Source organism: Urocampus carinirostris, chromosome 2 (genome assembly GCF_059441175.1).
Source record: "Urocampus carinirostris isolate Australia breed hairy pipefish chromosome 2, RoL_Ucar_1.0, whole genome shotgun sequence".
NCBI classification, from domain to species: Eukaryota; Metazoa; Chordata; class Actinopteri; order Syngnathiformes; family Syngnathidae; genus Urocampus; species Urocampus carinirostris.
In genome coordinates this window covers 24,696,965-24,721,645 of record NC_142350.1, presented here as the reverse complement: position 1 = coordinate 24,721,645, position 24,681 = coordinate 24,696,965, and the positions used below count along the sequence as shown (strand labels likewise).

At 39.7% G+C, this 24,681-nt stretch overlaps 1 protein-coding gene across 5 annotated transcripts in view; it reads left to right on the top strand.

The window, feature by feature from the left end:
• Positions 1-457: 457 nt before the first annotated feature.
• The window catches only part of dync1i1a (dynein cytoplasmic 1 intermediate chain 1a), a 69,007-nt gene continuing 44,783 nt past the window's right edge, over positions 458-24,681 (top strand). For 2 of the 5 annotated variants that reach the window (XM_088329548.1, XM_088329545.1), the window contains exons 1-7: positions 458-716; positions 851-985; positions 1,767-1,881; positions 1,947-2,034; positions 4,458-4,505; positions 7,038-7,097; positions 7,190-7,305. In XM_088329548.1, the coding sequence (XP_088185674.1) occupies positions 866-985; positions 1,767-1,881; positions 1,947-2,034; positions 4,458-4,505; positions 7,038-7,097; positions 7,190-7,305 (547 nt within the window). In that variant the 5' untranslated portion in view covers positions 458-716; positions 851-865. The remainder of the gene's footprint in view (positions 717-850; positions 986-1,766; positions 1,882-1,946; positions 2,035-4,457; positions 4,506-7,037; positions 7,098-7,189; positions 7,306-24,681) is intronic. The other 3 variants (XM_088329550.1, XM_088329549.1, XM_088329547.1) reach the window with 2 other exon arrangements.

The window sequence follows — 24,681 nt, the reverse complement described above, 5'->3', positions numbered from 1 at the left end:
GTGAGCGGTTTGATGCTAATGTGCGCATGCGTCTGCCGCCTGGGGATTTCCCATCATGCATCATTCCGAAAAATATATGGTGTACGATTATTTTGTATTTTGTATGGGAAAATACAACAGTTTTTACGGGCATGGAGCCGTGGAGGTTGACGGGTATGAAAAAGGTTGGCAACCCCATGTTTCTTATATAGTTGCCATGGAACCCTTCTGCTCAATGTAGTGTTGATAAATAAAACAGCCTATGCATTATTTTTAAAAGAGGGGGGGGGGTGTCTGAATATAGCATTTGTTCTGTTAAACATAGCAATAAAAAGTACGAATCAAGTACCCGATGTGATGTCCAATTGAGTTATTTAAATGTCCAGGAGATGGCAGCAAAACAAAAGGCCAGCCGTTAACTTCTCCAATAGTCCACTAGAGGGAAGTGTGGCAAAAGCCATGACAAAAGGGACCGGTCTTCATCGTGTTGGGATATTCTCATCCTCTTTCTCCGCATCATCCTTTTCATCAGCTGCTGGACAACCTGCCTCATGTCTTGTTAAAAACTTCTCCATCTGAAATGCACTAGGGTCTCGCACAAGAGGGTTTTGGTGCCTTTTTTCAAGGCACACATCTAAATGTCATTTGGATCAAGGATGCGTTGAGAGCTCCAGGCGTTGCAGTGAGACAGCATCTTTCCCTGTGACACATCATTTTGAGCAACACCAAAGGAAAAGGTAAGGAGGTGTTCGTAAATGGAATTTATGAAAAAAAATCGGGGTGGGATGTGGGTTTAAATGACTGTTCTGAGCTGCAAAATGTTGATTTGCTGCAGAAAAATGTCATTTGACAAATAATTCTATTTTGCAAGATAGAGTAGAGGACCATGGCAGACAAAAGTGACCTAAAAGCAGAGCTGGAGCGCAAGAAACAGCGCCTCGCCCAAATCCGGGAAGAGAAAAAGAGGAAAGAAGAGGAGAGGAAGAAGAAAGAAGTGACCAAAAAGGTGAGTCCAATGTGCCACATTGGAGCACTAATAGGTCAGGCATGCCAAACGTTAGACGATTTAATTTCTGAGTATGTAAAAAAAGAGTCTATAGCTCATTTCTATTTAAAAATAGATAATTTTTTTAAATAATTACAAACCAAATGCTCCTTCCCGCTGCGTGAGCACAGCAATGGTTTGAAAGAGCTGACGTCCAGTCTGGTTTCATGTTATAGACAATATTGCGCAGTATTTTCTCAGCGTCAGTAGTTTCATCTGATGTTATTATGTCCGTTCACTGCTAAAACTCTTATTACGTACTTTTGTATTTATTTTCAACCAGTATGACAAGTGAGGCAAGCATGTTTAGATTCGTAGCTCTCACTTGAGTTTGTTTAGAGTGGTGGGTTGGTTCAGATGTAAAGCTGCATGTAATCAACTGTAAAAAAACACATTTAATATCACACATACTATTTTTTGACCATGTTTTGTGAATGAATGTGATGATGTTGCGCTCAGAAAAGATCCCATTTTTAACCGTGTTTATAATTTGTAAGGTAGGCTACAAATGTAGGCTGAATGGAAAAAATATAGTACTAAACACTAAGCTAAGTATTAAGCATTACTTTTTTTGACTGATGCAGAATATGAACAGAGTAACGTCTTTACACGAAGATCAATCACAATAATATCAAACGATGTAAATGTACACCTACGCATCCAACATGGCCGCTACTACGCAGGTCGCCTGTATGTGGATCATGCTTTTAGGAACTCTATATATTGGGATTCTTCCACGCAGGCTGAAAGCCAGCAAATAATGGACGCTGCATCCGAAGACTCCGATTTGGACAGAAAGCGCCGGGAAACCGAAGCCTTGCTGCAGAGTATCGGGATTTCTCCAGAGCCTCCTCAAGGTCTTGAAAATTCTTTCTGCAAGGAACTATGATTTGCATTGTTACTTTTTTCCCATGTGGTTCAGGTCCCAATCTTTTGTCGCCGTCCAAATCAATGAGCACGCCAAGCGAAACGGAAAGCCAGGATTCGGCAGATGGCGGAGGAGCTGGCAGGTAAGCACGATTCCACTTCCGGTCACATCCGGGACCTCATTCCAAAACCCATTTTTGCTTATTTTGAAATTATTTCTTCTCTTGTTTTGCTGATCACATCACAGATTTAGGTAAGAATGAGTGTAATGTGGCGACATTGTGGTAATAGACGCGTCTAATTTGATGACCACTTGAGCACATCTTGCTATCTCCATCCATCCATCCATTGTCTTCCGCTTATCCGAGGTCGGGTCGCGGAGGCAGCAGCGTTAAAAGGGAAGCCCAGACGTCCCTATCCCCAGCCACTTCCTCCAGCTCATCCGACGGGACCCCGAGGCGTTCCCAAGCCAGCCGAGAGACATAGTCTCTCCAACGTGTCCTGGGCCGCCCCCGGGGCCTCCTGCCGGTGGGACATGCCCGGAACACCTCCCGAGGGAGGCGTCCAGGAGGCATCCTTATTAGATGCCCGAGCCACCTCAACTGGCTCCTCTCAACGCGGAGGAGCAGTGGCTCTACTCCGAGTCCCTCCCGGATGACTGAGCTTCTCACCCTAATCCATGTCCCAAAAGCCAGTTTCTGTAGCCGGGGATCGTCGCGCCAAGGACCCCTCCCTTGGCTGCTACCCAGCTCTCTGCGCACCCGACCCCTTTGGCCCCTCCTACAGGTGGTGAGCCCATGGGAAGAGGGTCCCACGTCGTCCCTTCGGGCTGTGCCCGGCCGGCCCCCGTGGGTAAGGGTCCGGCCACCAGGCGCTCGCCAGCGGACCCCACCTCCAGGCCTGGCTCCAGAAGGGGGCCCCGGTAACCCGCGTCCGGGCGAGGGAAATCGAGGACCAAAGTTTTCTCTCATCATTAGGGGTCTTCTGATCTGCGTTTTGTCTGGCCACTCACCTAGGACCTGTTTGCCATGGGTGACCCTACCAGGGGCTTAAAGCCCCCGACAACATAGCTCCTAGGATCATTGGGACACACAAACTCCTCCACCACGATAAGGTAGCAGATCAAGGAGGAGATCTTGCTATCTATTTAGCGCAAATTTTGTTATGAACCCAAATCATATGATGCAAATATATTTAAAACCAACTATAATTATTTTGATGCTCTACAATTCTTGCTGATGCATGGCCATATTCATTATCACCACCTTCCTCTGCTCTTTGTCCACTATTACTATATCTAGTTGGTTAGCAGGAAGCTGCTTGTCAGTCTGGTAGATGAAGTACAACAGGATCTTAGCCCTGTTGTTCTTAGCAACTATCTGTACTGGGTACAGATATTCCTGTAAACCATCCCATGCTAACTCTGCCCAGCCACTTCGTATGGACTGTCCGACAGGATTCCAAGGCGTTCCCAGGTTGGCCTAGAGACGTAGTGTCTTCAGCGTGTCCTGGGTCGTCCCCGGGCCTCCTGCCAATGACAGATGCCTGGAACACCTACAGAGGAAGGCGCCCAGGAGGCATCCTTATTAGATTCCCAAGCTGCTTGAGTTCCTCTCAAAGATGAAGAGCAGCGGCTTAACAGCAAGTCTCTCCCGGATGACCGAGCTTCTCATCCTATACCTAAGGGCGAGCCCAGCCACCCTGGAAGCTCATTTCAGCTGCTTATATCCAGGATCTACAATTCATGACCATTAGTGAGGGTAGGAACGTAGATCGAGCAGTAAATCCAGGGCTTTGCCTTTCGGCTTAGCTCCTTCTTCACCACGACAGACGGATACAGGGTCCGCATGACTGCAGACGTTTCACCGGTTCTTGTGTCGATCTCTCGTTCCATCCTAGCCTTGCTCGTAAACAAGACCCCGAGATACTTAAAACTCTCCAGTTCGGGCAAGATTTCATCCGTGACCTGGAAAGGCCCGCCCAGTCTTTTTCGTCTGACAACCATGGTCACCACCTTTAAGATGATCATCTTCGTCCCGGCCACTTCACAGTTTGCTGCAAATCGCTCCAGTATAAGCTAAAAATCACAGCTCGAGGAAACCAACAGCACCACATCATCTGCAAAAAGCAGAGGTGTGAAGCTGAGGGCTCCTAAACCAGACCCCTTTCTCACAATAGCTGCGCCTAGAAATTCTGTCTATAAAACTTATGAACACAGTCAGTGACATAGGGCAGCCTTGGCAGAGTCTCAGTTTATGTATTACAAACTTTAACCACAAAAAAATAGAATCTCTTTAAATCATGATGTGCATGAAAGTGGTCATCCAGCACATTTGTCTGCACCACAACGACATGCACTCAATCCATCTGGCGAGTCTTCATTGTTTGCTATTACAGTATATGTCACACTGTTGTCGCCAGGGGTGATACAACCCCAAATCTCAAGTTTCAGAGAAAAACAAGTCTTTATCTAAGTCACTTTGACAAATTGAGCCAGTTCCCTCTTGTGGCCGACACTGTGCCATTCTGAGCGTCTCCATTTGTGGCTGTGTGTGTTTGACTTTAGGTTGAGGTCAGGTTTCTTAAAAGGCCAGTCCCAAGTACAAAACTCAAGGTAAGCAGCCCTAGGAAAAGTAATTCACGACAAAAAGGCGCCATTGTCGCAATTTATCGTACCGAAACACGCCAGTTTGCATTCTTCAAACTACTTTTTTTCCTTCACCGCATCTTTTAAAGATTGCCGACGTTTGAGCTGGCTCTGAAATTGACCTACGGCTAAGCCCCGCCCTCATATGCGATGAGCCAATCACAGTGCGCACAGCAGACTCCATACACTCGGACAAACTTAATTGCATTATAGTTAGTCGGTTTTCATTTATTTCTTGTGTTTTTTATTGGATTTTATACTTTAAAATAGTCAAACGGTGTGGATGGGGTACATGCAAATCTGATTTGAGGTATCCTGAGAGGCTGGGTGATGGGGGTATTTTTTAATTGATTAGCCACATCTAAATCGAGGGAAGTCTGCTTTGGATAAAGTTATTCGTTGACCACAGCACCAACTTAACGTGGATAAATTTCGTAAGGATGTCCGTATATTTTCTAAGATAAGTTGACATAGTATTTGAGACAGCGTATTGTCACTTTGCTAAAGGGAAATATCAAGTTATTTTTAACGTTAACATCTCTAACGTTAGGTTGGCGCTAGCTAACGTTAGCTCTTGGCTGTGTTTTACATCATGGGAGTTCACTGGCCTGTTATGAGCTAGTTTTTGTATGTTGTTAATCATATGTGATTGTTAGCTGGTGTCCAAAGGGTTCTAGTCATAGTAACAATAACCTTTGGAGCCTAGCTTCTATAACTTAGCTGTAAATACCTAAGATAACAAATGTTGGCAGTGTTATTGATTCAATGTAAATACTGTAGCACCAAACTAACGTAGAGGCAATCCTTGTAGCCTACAGATGATCAAAAAGTCATGTTCTGGGAAAATATTCAGCTAAGCCACAGACTAGCTGAAGCTTTTCATGGACCTTCTCAACAATTAAATCATGAATATAACCCCACAATGAATAGTTGAGGCCCTCTTAGTTACTTTGAGCTGATATGGAATCTTTATGGGAACAAGTGCGCATCATTTTCCTCCTGCCAAATGTCTCCTTACTGTGACACTTTCCATAGCGGTCTTCACATAATCTTCAATCTTTGTTCTAGTGAGTGAAAGGGGGCGGGGCTTAGCCATCGCTCAATTGTCAATCGGAATGACGGTGGTTCGCGTAAAAACAGATATTTTGGCAACGTAATGAACCGGCGCTAGCTGTGAGGTCTGACGGGTGCACTCAACAGGCCTGAAAAGTATCACAATAGGAAGTCTGATTGCAAGGGTTAGCTTGCTCAAATAGAATCTGCTGGCCATCCCATACATCCTTTTTATTGCTTCTATATAAACCACTCCAGGGCGGCATTTTACACGTTATCATCGTACGTTACTTTTGAACCACTGGGCCGCAGAGCGTTAGCGGGCCTTTTTTCTTTTTCAAAAGATAACAAAGTCCCTTCGTCATCGTCGGGGCAGGGAGGAATGACGTTTTGGACACGTTTGCGAAAGATGACAGAAATCTTGTGAAAGTTTTTGCATTGTTCCTGCATCGTTTATGCATAAGTTGAGTGTTCTTGCAATAAGATGTTATTTCCATAATTATTTGGCACGTGTTGAATGAGTTAAACTAGTGGTCGGGAACCTATGGCTCGCGAGCAATATATGGCTATTTTCATGAGTACATATAGCTGAGACTTATTTTAAGTGGTATATTGATATTGATATAGGACACATGCTCAGGCATTATTCTTATGTCATTGATTTGATCACATCATCTAATGTCACACAGTGAAATCAAATGTGCTTTTTTCTGGAGAGCGGCTTTTGCAGTTTTGTTGAATTCAGTCTTAAATTATACGGGTTTGCTCTCTCATACCTGTCAACCTCCAGGGCTCCATGCCCTTACAAACTGTCGCATTTTCCCTTACAAAACACAAAATAATCTTACACCATATATTTTCTTTTTGAATGATGCATGATGAGAAGTCCCCAGGCGGCAGACGCATGCGCACAGTAGCATGAAACAGCTTGCTTCGTTTGCAACGAAAAAAAACGATACTGAGATAGAGGCTACCACGGCGAACTCGTTTGACTTGATTGATTTGCCGTTTAGTGATAGTCGGTGTTTACCGGATGGTACCCATAATTGACAAATTTGTGTTTTTCCGTACAGATTTTCTTGTACGTCGTACACGTCTTAAAATGCATAAAAAACGTACTTTGTACGGCAAAAACGTACAGGTTGACAGGTTTGGCTCTCTCCACCTCCCCAAAGGTTTTTAAATAGTTTTGCTTTTATGGCTCTTTGGGTCAAGAAGGTTCCCGACCACGGAGTTAAAACATTAGATGCGGGGACAGAAACGTCATGTATAAGCCTACTAGAACAGCCACGTTTTGTATTCAGAGAAAATTAATTTTATGATCGAAGGAATCTTAAAAAGCTGACATCTGGATGACCTGTTGACTTTTATATCCGCTGTGTTCTTGGCTGTGTCAGTGAGTGGATGGCACTTCTTATCTTTTGCCCCATCTGCTGGTGATTTTAGGACACTGCAGTGGGACACGGACCCCTCTGTGCTGCAACTGCAAGCCGACTCCGAACTCGGGTTTGTTACCTGAAAGAACACAAATAGGATGGACAAATAATGAAAAATGAAGTCCTAATGAATAATTTTGAGCATCTTTTTGCGCGAGGCAGGCGGCGGATGCAGAAGTTGGGGGCCTCCAAAATTACACAAGTGGATTTCCAACCCAAGGAATTGGTCCTGTACAGCAAGGAGACCCAAACGCCGTTTACAGCACAGCATTCCCAAGGTAAAGCCAACAGCTTCTTTTTGACAGACAGCCACAAGTTTGAGGTTCGGCTTCCATTTACATATTCCATGGGTAGACCCTAAGAAAGCGGGTTCAAAAATGTGGCCAGGGGGCCGGGGCCGGAGACCTATCCAAGTTTCTCTTATTTGCATTTATGACTATATATACGTGCAGCTGTCGACATTTTCATTTATTTTTATATTTTTTTAAACATATGAGTTTGATCAAATTGAGTTTGAAACACTCAAAAATCAAGTAAAATAAAAAATGCAGTCCCTATTTAAAGAACTTTGTGTGTTTTGTATTATTTCTGTAGTATTCTTCTAGTATTGCTGTAGTATTTCCGTACTAGAATTTTTATAGCAATTCTCAACTATTTCTGTAGTATTTCTGTAGTAGTATTTTCGTAGTGGTATTTCTGTAGTTATATATCAGTAGTAGTAGTATTTTCAAAGCATTTGTGTAGTATTTCTCTAGAAGTGTTTTTATAGCATTTCCATAGTATTTCCGTAGTAGTGTTTTTGTAGTTGAATTTCTGTTGTGATATTTATGTAGTAGTCCTTTTGTAGTATTTCTGTAGTAGTATATCCGTAGTAGTATTTCTGTAGTAATATATCCTTAGTAGTATTTTCATAGAATCTCTCTAATATTTCCGTAGATGTGTTTTTACAACAATTCCATACTATTTCCGCAGTAGTATTTTTATAGTTTCATTCCTGTTGTAATATTTCTGTAGTATTTCTCTCGTAGTCATTTTGTAGTATTTCTGTAATAAAATTTCTGCATAAGTATTGTTGTATTAGAGTATTTTTGAAGAAGTGTTTCTCTAGTATTTTTTAGTATTTCCATAGTAGTATGTCTTGAGTTGTTTTAAGGTATATAAGTGGTAGTATTTCCCAAGTAGTATTTCTGTATTATAGTACTGTATTAATGTAGTACTATTTTTGTAGTATTTACACAGTAATATTTTTGCCATGTTATTGTAGTAGTATTTTCATATAATTTCCATAATATTTCTGTGGTATATATATATATATATATATATATATATATATATATATATATATATATATATATATATATATATATATATATATATATAGTAGTATTTTCATAGTAGTATTTTTGTAGTAATATTTCTGTAGTATTTCTGTAGTAGTCTTTTTGCAGTATTTCTGTAATAGTATTTCTGAAGTAGTATTATTGTTATATATCCATAGTAGTGATTTGCCATATTTCTGTAGTAGTATTTTTGTAGAAGTGTGACAATGCCTTAATGACAAGCCACCAAAACAGGCATGTTGGCGTCATTTTCACGCAGTTTAAAAAACTAAAAAGGATTTTGCGCGTGCTCTATAGTCAGACTGCCAAGAAACATTGCAATGGCAATAACGTCAACCCAAAATCTAAGCATTTGCTTAACCTTGAAAACAGAACATTACAATTCAAGTATTTTCAAGGATTTCAAGCACCTGAACACATTTTGTTTTATTTTTGGTAACTTTAGGAGATATTTGTTTAAAGTTGCGTTTTGTGATTCTGTGAGATGCTAATAATATTACCACGGATTCTGGCAAATCCGTGGTAATATTATTAGCATCTCTTAGCTTAGCTCAGAATGTTTACGTGTAGTAAGGGGCCGGTCACACAGCCGTTTGCGGCTGAATCACGGCTAAAATTTTGCGTTTTTTTTTTGCCCGTGGTTGCCCGGGATGGAAAATGCGCAAAACTGGCCAACCTGCTGTTCATCGGTGGTATGCCCGCAAAACAGACGCCGGCGACTGTTCCGCTTCCTCATTGCGTCATTTCCGCGTCATTTTCTCGTGTGGACCACGGGTATAAAAGCTCCCGAGCCGGTGTTGTGCCCAAATCCGACTCCTACGCAACACCCACACCGCCCCACCCCCTCGCGTGACTTTGTCATCCACGTTAACAAACGCATTTTGTAGAATACGATCGCACTTTATTGTTTAAATAAACGCGTTATATAGACTAGGATCTCCCAATTGTTATAATTAGCTCGCTTTATAGTTTTAATAAGCGTTTTATATAGAATACGATCGCTTTAGTTGGAAGCGCAGCAGAATGCGCGTTCACGCGAGGGGGGGAGGATTTACCGTTCGATTACGTTCACAATAATAACAAAGACGGAACGGTTTAAGTTGTATTACATTTCCAATAAATGCAAGACGAAGTGGTTTTGGTTATATGTTCGCCATTACATTCCCTAAAAGTGAAATTAAATGACGTAAACGTGGTTGTAGTAGCGAGGGGATGCAAATCTCGGCACCGGGCTGTAAAATCATAACCGCACAAGATACAGTCCGGTGAAGATCTAGATTTCAAGCTATGGCATCATTTCTATTTCATTATCTTGAAAAGAAATGTCAAGAAATAAAAATGGATTAAAACGAGGTCACTACGTTGACGAGGGGGGGGTGGGGTTTAAGGGTTATTGGTCTATCTTCTTAATTCATTATCCATTATCGATCAGTTCATAATACGCTACAAAGCTTAGGAGCCGGGACTCTTACTCTCAGCCAAAAGGCCAAGCTAAGGTCCTAGCATTAAAGCCTTGCTGCAACCATTGCGAATGCACCGAAAGATTTATTCGAAATGAAGAGAAACTACGCTGACGGGGATCCATGTTCACCCCTTTGACGTCACGAGCACAACTGACGTGTGCTCGGCATTCGCGCTGTTTATACGCGGAGAAAGGCGTTTGACTGTCACACGCGTAACACGCTAATTTCACGTAATAACACCGCGATACAGGCGCAGAACATGCTATTACCATGCTCCACCCACGATTACCCGCTGAAATTTCCCGTCCTACCCATGTGTAAGCACGCCCTGGCCGAGGCCAGAGCACGTCGTTCCGCGTCATTTCCGCGTCATTTCCTCGTGTTGACCACGTGTGCGGCACGCGGTTTAACACGTGCTCAAACTTTTGAGCAGCTCAAAAGTTTTGAGCAGCTCAAAAGTTTTGAGCGCGGCCAACCACGTGAAAATTTCCGACCGCGAGTAAAGCACTGCTCTATCTCGTCTATATGGCGGTCTCAAAACGTCCAACAGCGCCCAACAGCATCTGCTTCAGCCTCAATACGCTCGTGAAACACTGTGTACCCGCGCTCTGAAAAATTGAGCAGCGCCAAACAATTTCGCGCTGCCACCCGCGCGCGAATTTCCGACCTCGTGTTAAGCACCGCTGTATCTCGTCTGAATGGCGATCTCAATGCGTCCAATAGCGTCCGCCTCAAAGGCAGAAATTTCTGGCCGTTATTCAGCCGCAAATGTCTGTGTGACCGGCCCCTAAACAGGCTAACGGCACTTTTTTGTATTTTTGTTTTAGTTGTAGGACAACCTTATAAGGGTATTTGTGGAAGCCATTGCCTAAATAAAAGACAGTCAGAGCAAAAAGTCTTGTTATTGTTCACTAGCAGGTAAAAATAGTCAAACTATGACGCGAGGGAAGAATAATAAGCGAAACACTCTCCCAATGAGAACGCCATTGCACTCTAGTGAAGTGGAGGTGCAATTGCACTTTATTCTGGGAAAGTTAAAAAAAAAAACTTCCCAGAAGTCATACGTGCCCGCACCCTCCTTGACGGAATCTCGCGTCCCCCCAGGGGGATCCGCCCCACTATTGGAGAACCATCGGTGTAGGAAAACATTTCTCTAAGAGTGTTTACGTTTCCATCCGGGCGCGTGAAGTTTTGTGCTCGCTATTTTGCGCTAAACACATCCAGATGCTCAAAAGCAAAGTCTGACGGGGATCAGGATTTTGAAAGCCGAACGTCATCTGGACTTATTTTGTGACCTGGTGTTTTCTTTTATAATCATTATGACTTAAAAACTAAATCAACGTGTTTGAGTGGTTTTTCGGCAATGCTAAAAAGGGGATCCCACACCAAAAACTGGTCCTTTTGATACTTTAATTCGATCGTTATGTTTATCCTGGGGTCGATACTTTGCTCCTCCTCAAAGTGCTGCTTCTCCATGTAGATAGCGCTCTCTCTCTCTCTCTCTCCCCTGGCGCCCTCGGCTACTCTTTAAGTGTATGCCTGAGTCGTGACTGACAAGAACACTTTTAGCACCTCTCCCTACTTGGCCTGCTGCTGCTGCATCCTACCTGTCAGGCAGAAAAGAGGGCCAAAACGGAGCAGAAACATCTTCCAGAAGTTTGATTTTAAAACATATTGTGCAATGAAAGGTATTTTACTTTTCATGTTGACAATGTTATTCAACATTGCTGCTTTTCGGCTTTTGTCCTGTAACCTTCTTGATAGAAATGTTTCTATACATTTGGTATCCTGGTAAAGTTTGTAACGTCCTTATTAAAAAAAACATTTTTAGCGCCTTAAATCTTTATGATGTGTTTATTGTAATGACAGTCCAACTCAAGCATGGAGGCGTTCAATTATTCAATGATCATGACATTTGCAAGCAAAAAGCATCTGTATCGATCGGTAGTACACTGTATTTACTTGGATTGGACAGAGACAAAAACTTCCAGTACGGCTGTCGGTTAATGAGATAAAACCTTATGCCTTTTCCAATGTCATATATATCTACATCTCTAGTGATTTTATTATTGTTGTCATAATTCTTATCACTAAAGTTAAATTATTCGGCAGGGCCGCGACAGAAAAGTTCCAGGAAGGGTTTAGGACCAGCGATTACTTGGACAAAATGCAAAGTTTTGAGCATTTACGCTTCAAGTATGTTTGAACGTAGTTACAAACATGCAATGTTGGGAATAACCGCCGTTTAAACTAAACCAATGTAGGATTCTTTCTCAGTGGTTCCTGCGTTTTAAAACACTAATTGTTCCAAAATTACTGCTCTTTCCTCACTGAAAGAAGTCTTGTTAGCTATCATAAACAAAGAGATAAGATAAGAGGGGGAAGATAGAGATTAAGTGTTTGAGAGAGTTAGAAAGAGGGATTGGATAGTCTCTTTATATTGTTTTAATGTTGATTTTTGTTGTAAACAAAATATTTGAAGTGCGGTTGTCTACTTCTACTTGACCAAATGTCTCAAGTTGTGAGAGTTTTATTTATTCTATACACTGCAGTGTTAAATATTGTTTACTGCTATTGTTTTAATGATATTGTTGTTCATATTTGTTGCACTTCAAGTGTAGGATACATCTGTTGCTGGTGAGACGCAATTAATATGACAAGGTCCTATAACACAACTACCTGTGTTTTCATCTCTATTCAAGTGACTCAAATACTGCTCAGAAAATTAAAAACATTTTTGACATACAACCTCTTTTTAAAGTAACAGAAATAGTTACTTTCCCTGGTAACTTTCTACTTTTACGACAGATTTAATCCGTTTCTAACTCTTTTTGGAAGAAGTAGAACTCGTTACTTTTTGAAAGTTTTGTGCCAAAAACTGCAAATATGTCAGTAACTGATTTCCCGCCACAGTATTTGCATGTCGTTTAGCGCTTCTGCATGTGGCGATAAATCTATTCTGAGATCTGGGGAGGGAGAAGAAAGGCGGGATGCTGATGAGGACAGATGTGCTTTTAAGGAAGGGTGGGTGGGTGTGGGGGGTCTTTTGCACAGGAATCCACTGCAGACCATTTATTAAAATGACAGGAAGCAGGAAGTAGAAAAGTACAAGCTCTCCACTCACATGGCTGCCAGCTGTCCTAGCAACCAAAGGGCGGCAGATACAGATGATAGAGCCGGGCTGGGCAACTAGGTGGAGTTAGGGGCCACATGGGCTTCCAAAATTTGGTCTCGGGCCCGATCCTGGAGACATAGCCGTTTTTTTTTCCATTTATATATCATACCACAGGCGTAACCAGCCCGTGCTCAACCACCTCCAAATCCAACCCAAGCATCCCCCCAAAATTCTAGCATTTTTAAAACTCTCTTTTTAATAAAGGATAGGGAGGATTAAATATCATGAAAAATGCGAGATTAAAAAATAAAACTCCTGTCTCTTTTGGAAATATATTTCAAATATTTAATCAACGGGTCAATAATAACTGGTTTCCCTCCAAGGCAACAAATAAGCTAATATTTATACTGTTATCCCAAGCTGTGTTGGCACACATGGACATTAGGTGGTGCTAAAACTGCTGTCTCTCTGAAAATTTCCAATTATTAAACAACCTATTTATAACAGGCAGTCCTTAATCCTATGTAGCGAATAAGCCATGCTCATTTTGATACCGTTATCTCATTTGCCGTGTTGCGCACAGCTGGACAATTGATGGTGCTTGCGCGCTTGTTGTAAAAAGTTTTTTTTTTTTTTTTAAATAATCATGAAATAGGTCAATAATGAAAGTATTGCTTCCATCAGGCAAATAAGCTAACTTAATTACTGTAGTCTTGAGCAGATGAACAGTGTCATGCACAGATGGACATTAGCTGGTGCTAGAGCAACTGCCTCTTCGGAACATTTTATTTCTTAATCATTATTAAACAATTCAATTATGACAGTCTTCACTCTGAGATGGCAAATGAGAAATGCCAATTTTGATACCCCTATCTTAAGCTAATTAGCTGTGTTGTGCACAGACGGACATTAAGTGGTGCTGGATGTCTCACTTTTTCTTTTATTTATTTTTTGAATAATTAATAAACAGGTCAATAAGTACGGGCAGTCTTTCCCCATGGCGACAAATAACCTATGCTAATATTGAGACTGTTATTCCATCTTATTTGCCTGATTCCAGCGACATTAGGTGGTGCTGGAACTCCTGTCTTTTAAAAAAAATAACTATTAAATTGCTCAATAATGACAATATTGCTTAGATGAGGCAAATATATACTGCTGTCTTGAGCTTTTTAAGCAATGACATACACAGATGGACACTAGGTGGTGCAGGATACCTCTTTTGTCTTAATCTTTTCTGTTTTTATTCCTTCTTAACTTTGATACTGCTGTCTCAATCCCGCCTTTTACAGACTACAGTGCTTATACTCATTTGGTTGTCATGAGCCTAGCAAAGATCACATGATGACAATGAAATGTGATTAGTGACAAAAACTCTCCTTATGATTTTAATACCGTTAAACTTCAACATTGGCATTGTGCGTAGCTTAGGATAATCACTTTAAGTCGACTCGCAGATTCTCTGTCAACTTTTGACCCGTCGCACAAGTCTTTTGTTTGTGCTTTTCGCTAACTTTTACGCTGTCTCCATTGGGTTATTTATGGGTATTGTGTTTTTATCTATATTTATTCTGAATAATTATGGATCTTTGTATTTCATTTTAATTGCGAATGGATGACTGGATGCTCCAAACAAAGTTTTGTTGACAATGAAAATACCTTTTCTGAACTCTAAATCATTTACGTTATGTGCGATGGCGAAAGGAGAACACAATTCACTGCGTTCCAATAAAGTGTGACGGCAGCATTCGGGACACTAAAAGAAAGTTTTCATATTGAAAAACTTTGTTTACATTTTGTGATTAATACAATGCCTTGTAAAAGTATGCCACCCCTTCAAGAACTTTGACATATTGCCATATTCCAGGCTGCATAATTTTAGAATCAACAAAAACAAAACAAATATGATCTAATGTGAGACATAATCGTGAAAAGATACCGATTTATCTCATTTTCAATACTGTCTAACAAATAAATACTAAAAACTAGGCGGTGCAAAAATGTTGGCCCTGTTGGAATTAATACTTTGTACCACCTCCTTTTGCTGCGATCACAGCCACAAGTCTTTTTTTTTAGGTATTTCCTTAGTAGTACAGTATCTTAGTTGTATTTATGTAGTATTTTTGTAGTGTTTTCATAGTAGTGTTTTTTGTAATATTTATTTAGAATTTTGGAATATTACTTTAGTTAAACTACTTGAGTCATTATATTTCTGCAGTGGGATCTTTGTATTATAGTATTTCTGTAGAGGTATGTTTGAAGTATATCGATAGTATTGATTTTTGTAGTTTTTCCTGTAGTATTTTGCTCTACTTCTTTAGTATTTTTGTTATATTTCTGTAGTATTGCTGTTTTAGAATAAAAAAGAGTAGAATAGTCTTTATTGTCAATGATATCAACGTTGTGAAACATTGTATGCAATGAGATTAGACATGGCAATCCAGGGTAAAACATTTCATATGAAGACTTTGGAGAGATAAAAGACTTAGAGGATAAATAGGCAAAAAATAATAATTACAAGTGCTTAGAAAACTGGACTAAGTTATAATAATGATGCAATGAAAAAGAATAGTGCAACAAAACAAAATTTAAAGTAAGATAAATAAGAAAAGGGTAAGAAATATAAAACTCGCTGGAGAGCCATTAGCTGCTGCACCCGTATGTGCGGCCATCTTGATACAGGAATTGATGTACAGTAGTATGTAGTATGTTGGTGATAGGAATGAGTGGAGAGGTGTTGTAAAAGGATAGTGGGATGTTTAGACGTGTTCTAAGGGATGGGCATTGCACGTGTATGATGCGGCAGGGGTAAACCAGTGAAAGCTGTCGGGCCCTGCTGTTGAACGGAAGAGTGTGTTGTGTCACCCCGACCCGAGTGACGTGGCCACTTTCTTGTGTCCCGTTTCATCCAGAGGGACGAAAGCATGACCAACTTGGGTTCCGAGGTGCTGAACTTGTTTGGGTGTTTGGGCATTTGGGTTGGCCATGGTCCCAAAAATGTTGTGTGTGTTTTTTGCTACTTTTTCCCTTTTTTTATTATCTTTGTTTTTGTGTATGTGTTTGTCTTACTGTCGGTCACACTTCTCATGGGATATGACCAGGGTAGATAGATAGATAGATAGATGTAGTATGTGTAATATAAATAAAGTGCAAATTGATCACAAAGGGAAATCTGCTAACAGTGAGTGCATAGAAAACGAAGAGTGAGCAAATAAAACACAACTTTGATCTTTCTTTATTCTTAGTCTCTACTTTAGTTTAAAGGTGTAGCCCTATTCCATTTTTTCTTGCAGGGAAGAAATGTTCAAAATCAAAACAAGACACTGGGACCTTACCTGACAAAACGGTACAATTCTATTTCTTGTGACTTATTTTGTGCTAAATGTTCTTGCACTTCTTCTTTGGACTATTGTTACAAGGCACTATTCTTCTTCATTGCATTGTTATAACTTAGGCTAGTTTTTCGAAGCACTACCATGTTTTTTGCCTATTATCAATTTTTGTTCTCTTTAAAGTCTTTATTACACGTTGACCCTGGAGTGCCGTGTCTATTCTCGTTGCATACGATGTTTACTATGTTATCGATGACAATATATATATTTTTTTTATCGAATATTTTGCGTGGTAAAAAGATCAAACTTAAACAAATCGAGAGTCAGACAGTAGATTGTACTGTTAATTGTTGTAAAGGGGCGAATCCCCAAGCAGTGAATTACTGAGCAAGCGTATTGAAACGTGAAAAGTAATGGTCCAGAAAAACCGATAAGAGACAAAGATAGTCATACACACATTGGGAAAAAAACGGCTGCAGACTCTATGAACTTTTAACCCAAAGACGGGTCTTTCCGCGGTATTTTTTCATCACATGAGAACACACAGAAAGCCTTTTTGCCCATGACCCGCCTGCTCCATTGCGCTTCACTGCAAATAATTACCGATAGAATCACAAGTCGGCCTCTTTGACAGTGCCTGCAACAAAAATACCAGTACACAAATACGACGAAAATACTACAGAACTAAATATCTAATGTAGCACTTAAAGAAAAGGAACAAGTCAATATTTTTGCTTACATTCTGGAAAAAAAATGTGTAAAAAATACTATAGAAATACTACAAAAATATTACTATAATAATTCCATAATACTAAAACAGTACGACAGAAATATTCAGTTTTTTTCTAATATTACTTAATTTATACTATTACCTTTAAATTATTATAAGAAGTGTTGTACAATATCTTGTAAATGTTTTTGCACCATCATTCTATTACCTTAGGCTAGTTTTTCTAAGCACTATGTTGTAATTATTTTTTGCCTATTTATCCTGAAAGTCTTTTTATATGACATGTTATACCCCGGAGTGCCATGTCTAATCTTATTGCATACAATTTTTCACAACATCCATCCATCCATTATCTGCACCGCTTATCCTCAGTAGGGTCACAGGGGTGCCGGAGCCCATCCCAGCCATCTTCGGGTGGTGGGCAGGGGACACCTCAAACTGGTTGCCAGCCAATCGCAGGGCACACAGAGACAGACAACTCACTCGCTCATTCACACCTAGGAACAATTTGCACCAGCGAATTAACCTGCCATGCATGTTTTTGGAAAGTGGGAGGAAACCAGTGTGCCCGAAAGAAACCCACGCAAGCACGGGGAGAACATGCAAACTCCAGACAGGAGGTTCGATCACAACATCGATATAAATAACATCAAGATAATTCTATTCCTTTCAACATTTTCACGCTAAACTCGCGTTCATGGTATTAAAAGAGATAAAAAAAGAATAAATGCCGAACCTTACTCGATCGCAATTCAATTATGATAAAGGATCTTGAACATATCGCAAGCAAAAGTGAGGCAACGCTCGCTCACCATACTATGACAATACTACACATCTGTTAACTAAAAGCCCCAGTGTGTAATATTTGATCACTGGAAGGTACGGTATTACCTATTGCAAACAAAAACCAGTGCCAAAAGCAGCAAGATGCCAGACAAACGTGGCAGCAACTTCCAATTTGGGATTCCACTATGTAAAAGAAAAACTAATTTCTCGACATAAGATATATATATTATTATTATTTTTTTTTTTATAAAATTAACATTGGTATGGTTGTTATAGTTTTGGGGATAGTTTCTTGTTGGTATATTATGTGTATAGTCAATGTATTTTTGCCTAGTATTCAATTCAAGTTGTGTACGCCGTATAGTTATTTTTTTTTTACGGCGGAAAAAAATTCATCTTGTCCTGCCCATTTTGAGCTTCATCCAGATCGTCTCAGTCACTGTTAGAAGACGACAACGTCATTATAAATTGCTTGTATCGTCGCAGTATTCTACATTGTCTGTCTCACTGTGAGTAAATAGGTGCTGCATTGATTCTGGTTTAATATTGCTTTACAAGGGGTATTCCTCAATAAGGAGAACAATTGGCCAAGGATGACTGGAATGATGATTCTTAGAACCTGAAACTGACAGAAACAAAAAAAAACCTTCTTTCTAGAACAGAAAAAATATTTTGACACGAAACGCAATCCTGCAAAAGTGCATTTTGGAGCCTCCACCGTTTTGACGACAAGGGTTTTACACCATTATTGATGTCATGTGACATGATCGGTGCTCGGATCAAAATCCAACGTGGCCCCTGCGGATTTGAAACAGGCTTTGCGGAAATTTTCAAGGTTCTGCGAAGAAGAGGATGCTTTCAAGACTCGAGTAGTAAGAGTATACGTTTGTCAGGCCACATATGGAAGCAGTTCCCTGCTACCTTGTTGTTGCAACAGGCTGCATGGCGTGTACATACGTGCACGTGTGTACTCCGGTTTTCAGGAGGCAAAATTCACAAAGAGGCTAAAACCAGGGTTTGTACAATCCTGTGTTTTCAAGGTCAGGAAAATGCTGCAATTTTGGGTGAAGTGCTTTAAAATGCTTGAAATTCTCGCCATTGACATATTTAATGGCAGTCTGACTCAATCGACCATGTTTTTAAATGATGAAAGACTTAAAATTGCTTAAAAATGACGCCGATGGTGGCTCCAGTCCTCATTTTTGAGTTGTTATGTCAGCTTCCACCAGGGTAAAGCTCATGTAGGCAAAAAAAAAGAAAATTTCTTCACCTACAAATATTATTACTTCTTTAAACATATGTTTATATGATAGTTCATGTGTCTTCCTTTTCTTTTATGAATTATGTTTTTATACACAAAGTCCCTTTTAAAGACAAATAAAAAATGCCATACATTTCACATTTTTGGGAAATTGTTTATTTGTAGAGATATGTTTTTTATGGGAAGGAGATTTTATGCAAATATTTGTAGTATCAATACTTAGCGACCTCAGTTTACAGATGCTTTGAATGCTAGCCTCGTAGGGGCACCAATTCTTGTGGTGTGTCTTGGGCAAGTACAGCCTGGTGGTGCCCATCCCTGTCCAGGCCATATATATATGTGTATATATATGTATATATATATATATATATATATATATATATATATATATATATATATATATATATATATATATATATATATATTTATATAACATATCGAAATTCTTTAATTGTCAGCGTTTCAAAATCGATTCGATGAAACTCAACTAATTAAAAAACAAATAGAAAGAAATATAACATGGTGATGTCTGTATGTTTATATAAATAGTAAAGGTATCCAAGATGGGCCCTTTGGCCACAATTTTTTATCCAACGCAGCCCCTGACTACAAATACTTGGCCACCCCTACCATAGAAGTACTGGTTAGATATTTGTAGATCACGAAAGTGCAGTTATCATACTATTAATAGTTGCCTGATTGTATTATAACGGTGGGGGAAAGAGCTTTGCCGACATTGAAAAATAAGTAATTCCGCTCGTTTTGTCTCTCAAAGTACACTCACTATGCAATTAAACAGAAACTTTATCGACCTACAAGTATTCAATAAAACTAGTATTTATGCATGTTTATATGATTGTACAAAGAAGATAACATTTTTGTGAGGGTTGCTGGGTTTCCTTCAAACAACGAATGACATCTCCCCAATAATACACACAGCCCCTTTAAATACTTAGAGAAATGTTGCAAAGAATCCTGGCCTTCATTCCCAAATAAGTATTGCTCTTGTATGAGCTCCCACTTGAGCAATTTGATGAGTGCCTGAATTGACTAAAACGCGACCTTCTGGAACCCTCCACTAGAGAGCGCGCTTGGCACACAAAGCGCGTTCAACTGCCCTCGTTTTCCCCCTTTCTTCCAAACATAAGTTACTTTATTGAGCGATAATAAACCCCACAAACACAACGCGGCACCCATTTACTCATAGCAAGACAGTAAAAAAAGGATAACTTGTAAAAAAAAATGTAATCTACCAAATAAACAACTCAAACAATTATTTCAGCATCTTTCTTAGTTTTTTGCCCACTTGCAGTAAATTTAGTGTTGTTTATTATATGTTGCAATATATATATATATATATATATATATATATATATATATATATATATATATATATATATATATATATATATGTATATAAAAAGGTTTTTTTTCAGGACAAAAAATGATGTATGGCGTACATAAAAAGCCTGCCGCATTGGTCTAACAATATGCACAGGAGCACAATGAAAAATGTATTTTTTTTATAGGTGTATTTAAAAGGGACAAAGACTTTTATTTTAAATAAAAACAACATCAGAAATGACATTTCCACAAAAGTTTTTGTTTAGTATAAGGCAGTCAGTATATACATCTACAGTGGGAGATTTGAAGTAGAGTGTGGCTTTGGCGACTTTCAGTGGACAAACTTAAAACTGCACATAATTGTTTGACGAGAAGCAGCTGTTTTTTTTCTTATGCTTCTCTCAGCATTAGGCCAAATTATATCTATTGGTGGGCCTGATATAGCCTGCCAGCTGTAGTTTGGTGACCCATAATGTACACAATTTGAAATGATTGAAAAATAAATTGTTTAAAATAGAGGAAGACATATAAGTTGACAAGTACGTACTACTGACAAATTGATACCTAGAACAGAGTTTCTCAACTTGTGGGTTGGGACCCAAGAGTGGGACAATACAGTACCATCGAGTGCTTAAATATTACACACTGGGGCCTTAGCAGTGAATGGCATTAATGCCCTGCTCAATCTCTTCTGCCTGGTCAGTCAATTCGCGCCATTGTGCGGAACTGCATCTCATTTTATTGCGTTTTTTTGGTTTTATTTCCTTTTTCTACCAATAATATTATGTTGCAAGAAAGATAATGGCAAGGGAAAGGAAAAGGGTGAAATCATTGAGGTTTAAGTCAAAAAACGAAATGATTGCGAAATACAAAAATATTGAACAAGTATCTTTCGTTGAAGCACTGCTTGGAGGCACAGCAATGCTTTAAAAAAGTGATCATTTCAGCTTTTTTACTAGTATGTGAATATTTATTTTCTACACAATGAAGTCATTATTGTTGTTTACTTACATGTTTTATAAATATTTTAGATATCAACTCTGTTATATAAATGGTTATTTAAAAGCAGTTTTCGGGGGTTTCTTATATGTGAGTATAAACGTTACTTGAAGTCGTTTTGGTGTTTTTGGAAAAAAGAAAAAAAAAGAAAAATATATTCTACCATTTTTGCTTTAAACTGCACAATCCTTTCATTGGATACATCTGAAAAGTGGTTATTCTTTCTAGTTTGGGTCTCAGCTTGTCTTTAAGGTGGAATGGTGGGTCCTCAAGTCAGACCAATAGAGAAGCAGTGCACAGAAAGACATGTAAAAATGTAAATATCTATATATCTAAGTGACACATAAAGCCTGTCTGGCGTTGAGTGTACAGCGCCGTTGTGATTTTATGTGACTGTCTTTCTCAGTTTGACAGTTTGGAAAGTTTGAAGTCACGGATTTTAATCAAGGCCCTGCGGCCGCGGTAGCGTGGCACGCTTTCAAAATGTGGCTCCGGGCCCAGGGCCAAACCCCAGTGCCACGGGGGGAAGAGACGATCCAGTCAGGAAGAAAAAAAAAACATAGGATGGGGAATCGTCAGCATGGCTCACCGACCACTGAAGCGCTGAATCGGCGCCTTTGATGTGATCTGGTTATGCGCGGGCATGAACGTGTCGGGACGCGAACATTTGGGCACTGTCGTCATTGTTGTGATGAAATGATAAATGGTTTTGTGGGTTTCGCTTTAGACGCTCGTGTGTTCGAGACAGCATTTGATTCTACTCTGACTTTATATAATTAACTTGATTTCTCTACGAGTGTTTTTCAACATTTTTTTCACTTGGTTTCATGAAATATATCTCGATCCCATACCTGTCAACCTCAGCTAATTGCTCCTCTTGTTAATGATTGCAATCCTACTTAATAAGCGAAAATAAACCTTACAAACACAACATGGCACCTATTTACTCACAGAAAGACTGACTGCGTAAAATACCGCAAGAATATTGCTACTGATGACAGATAATCCGGATTAGAGGGAAAATGGGAAAGACGAGATCCGTAACGCAAAAGAAAAATAGTTTCCAAAATCTTAACTCTCATCCCCGCTTTCAGCAATTGTGGTCTGGGGATAACGGATCGGGGCTACAACTGTGCATTTAATTTTAAGCTGACCAGAACGGCACACGTCCCGACAAAAGTGCCATCTGCCGGTGCCCGTTAACAGCAATATGGGATCACAATGGATAGCGGCAGCACTGGTGCATTTCACTCAACATGGAAACAAATGAGACAGCGATCCCTGCTGGGAGAAATATCCGATGGGGCATAACAGGTGCTGTTCATTTTGGGGGCAAGGAATGGAAAAAAAGCGGCACCACACGTGACACAAATGATCTCTCTCAGCAATACAGTAGTCAACTCGGGAAAAGTGATTGCGACCAAAACAGTGCAGTTCATTCAAGGTAAGCTACAATAACACGCCTTTCAAAGAAAGCACCGGCTGCCGATCCTTCATCGTAGGAATTTGGGATTGGGGATAATGCGTACTAAACCACTAAACCAGTTCATTTTAGACGGAAGTAACTGCAAAAAAAAAACCGCCAAGCCCGACAAAAGTGCACTTTTCTAGTCCTCGCTCGCAGAATATGCGATCAAGGATAATGGATCGCGGAATATTTTTTAACCCACAATACACTGAGGCCGTTAAAATACAAAGCACAAAGAAGTTTGTTATTGTGGTTCCAAGTGAAGGCAATTATATTGTTGATAATTTTTTTACTACAGCAGCGACCAGGTGATGAAGGTGCTGTATCTGAGTCAGATAGGGATTCTCTTCCTGATACTGAAAACCATGTAAACCAGTAAATGTGAAATCATAAAAATTTGGATAATCATGATGATAAGGACCAATATCAGTATCCATCCATCTTCATTGGGGAAGATGTTTTATACTGGCAGTGTAACCCTCTAGTGAATGACATTTTTCGATTATTTTATTATTCTATAATGATTATTTGGAGTAAGATGAACGTAGCTGCAGAGGATGGCATTCATGTGTGTGTCCCTTAAACAATTCTTCCACTCTGAGGTTATTGCGTGTTTGTGCCACATTAGAAGATTCTTTCAAGTGGCGTTCCCCGCCTCCCACTTTCGTCGTGGCGCTTGTGTTGTGGTCTGTCGAGCAGCCGACCTCCCAGGACCCCTGCAAACGCTTTATGTGTGAGCGCCTTTATGATCCTCTCCCCAAAAATCCCCCGCAAAATCCATCCGTTTCCTTGACATTGTAATCTGTTATTGGGATTAGGGCGTTTGAGGTCTGTGGATACTATGTAGTCTCGGTCTGTTGTGAAATATCTTTGCTTATTGAATGAATGAATGAATGAATGAATAAATGATGATTTCGAACATAAGAAAAAAGCAAAACAAAACAATTAAAAAAACAAAAACAATGATAACATAACATATCTGAAAATGAGTAGAGGAAGCATATGCTTATTTCATACTTCCTTAATAATTGTGTCTCACAATTAACAGATCTTCTGTGTAATTTTCATATAACAAACAGCTCCCGGATATACATACTCACATAGGTTTACATTACACGATTATGAATAAGGAAATAATAATAATAAATCTAATTAATTATCCATATTTAAATGATACATGATCCATGAAAAACACCTCAAAGACCTTCGTTCATTAACCAATTTGTTGCCATAGATGTCTGTTTTATCTAAGCTGCCATTGACTGCTATGGACAAAGATCCCTTTTAGAAGGCTGAATGAGCATCTTAACTTAGAACTTTCTTATTTGCTGTCGCCATCGCCAGGCTTCTGTCATCATTGCTGATGCGCGTGCAAGTAAGTGCATTCCTTTGGTACGCTCGAGGAAGCAATTTTGTTTTTAAATTCCTTGGGGTTTGAGTTAGCGTTGGCCTTTTCATGCAACAATAACAACTATAATAATAAGAAAAGGAAACAATTAGCGACGACCTAGTCGTCAAGCTCCAGCACTTCCCGCACCCCCATTCCTAATACCTAAAGTTTTCTGCCCCGAACAGCTTTGCTAAAAGGTAAGATAAAAGCAAATACGTGCAGTGGAAAATAAAGCAGAAGGACTATCTAACATTCGTAACACATACACAATAGAGAAAATATTTCAAACTATGCACCCCAGCTTTAAGGATATTTCTTTTTCGATACAAAGTAATTTATGAATATTTTTTTTACTTTTTGACCACACAAAATGTCTTGTGACGTCAGACCTATCAGTCAATTTGTAGTTTTTTATTTTTATACTCC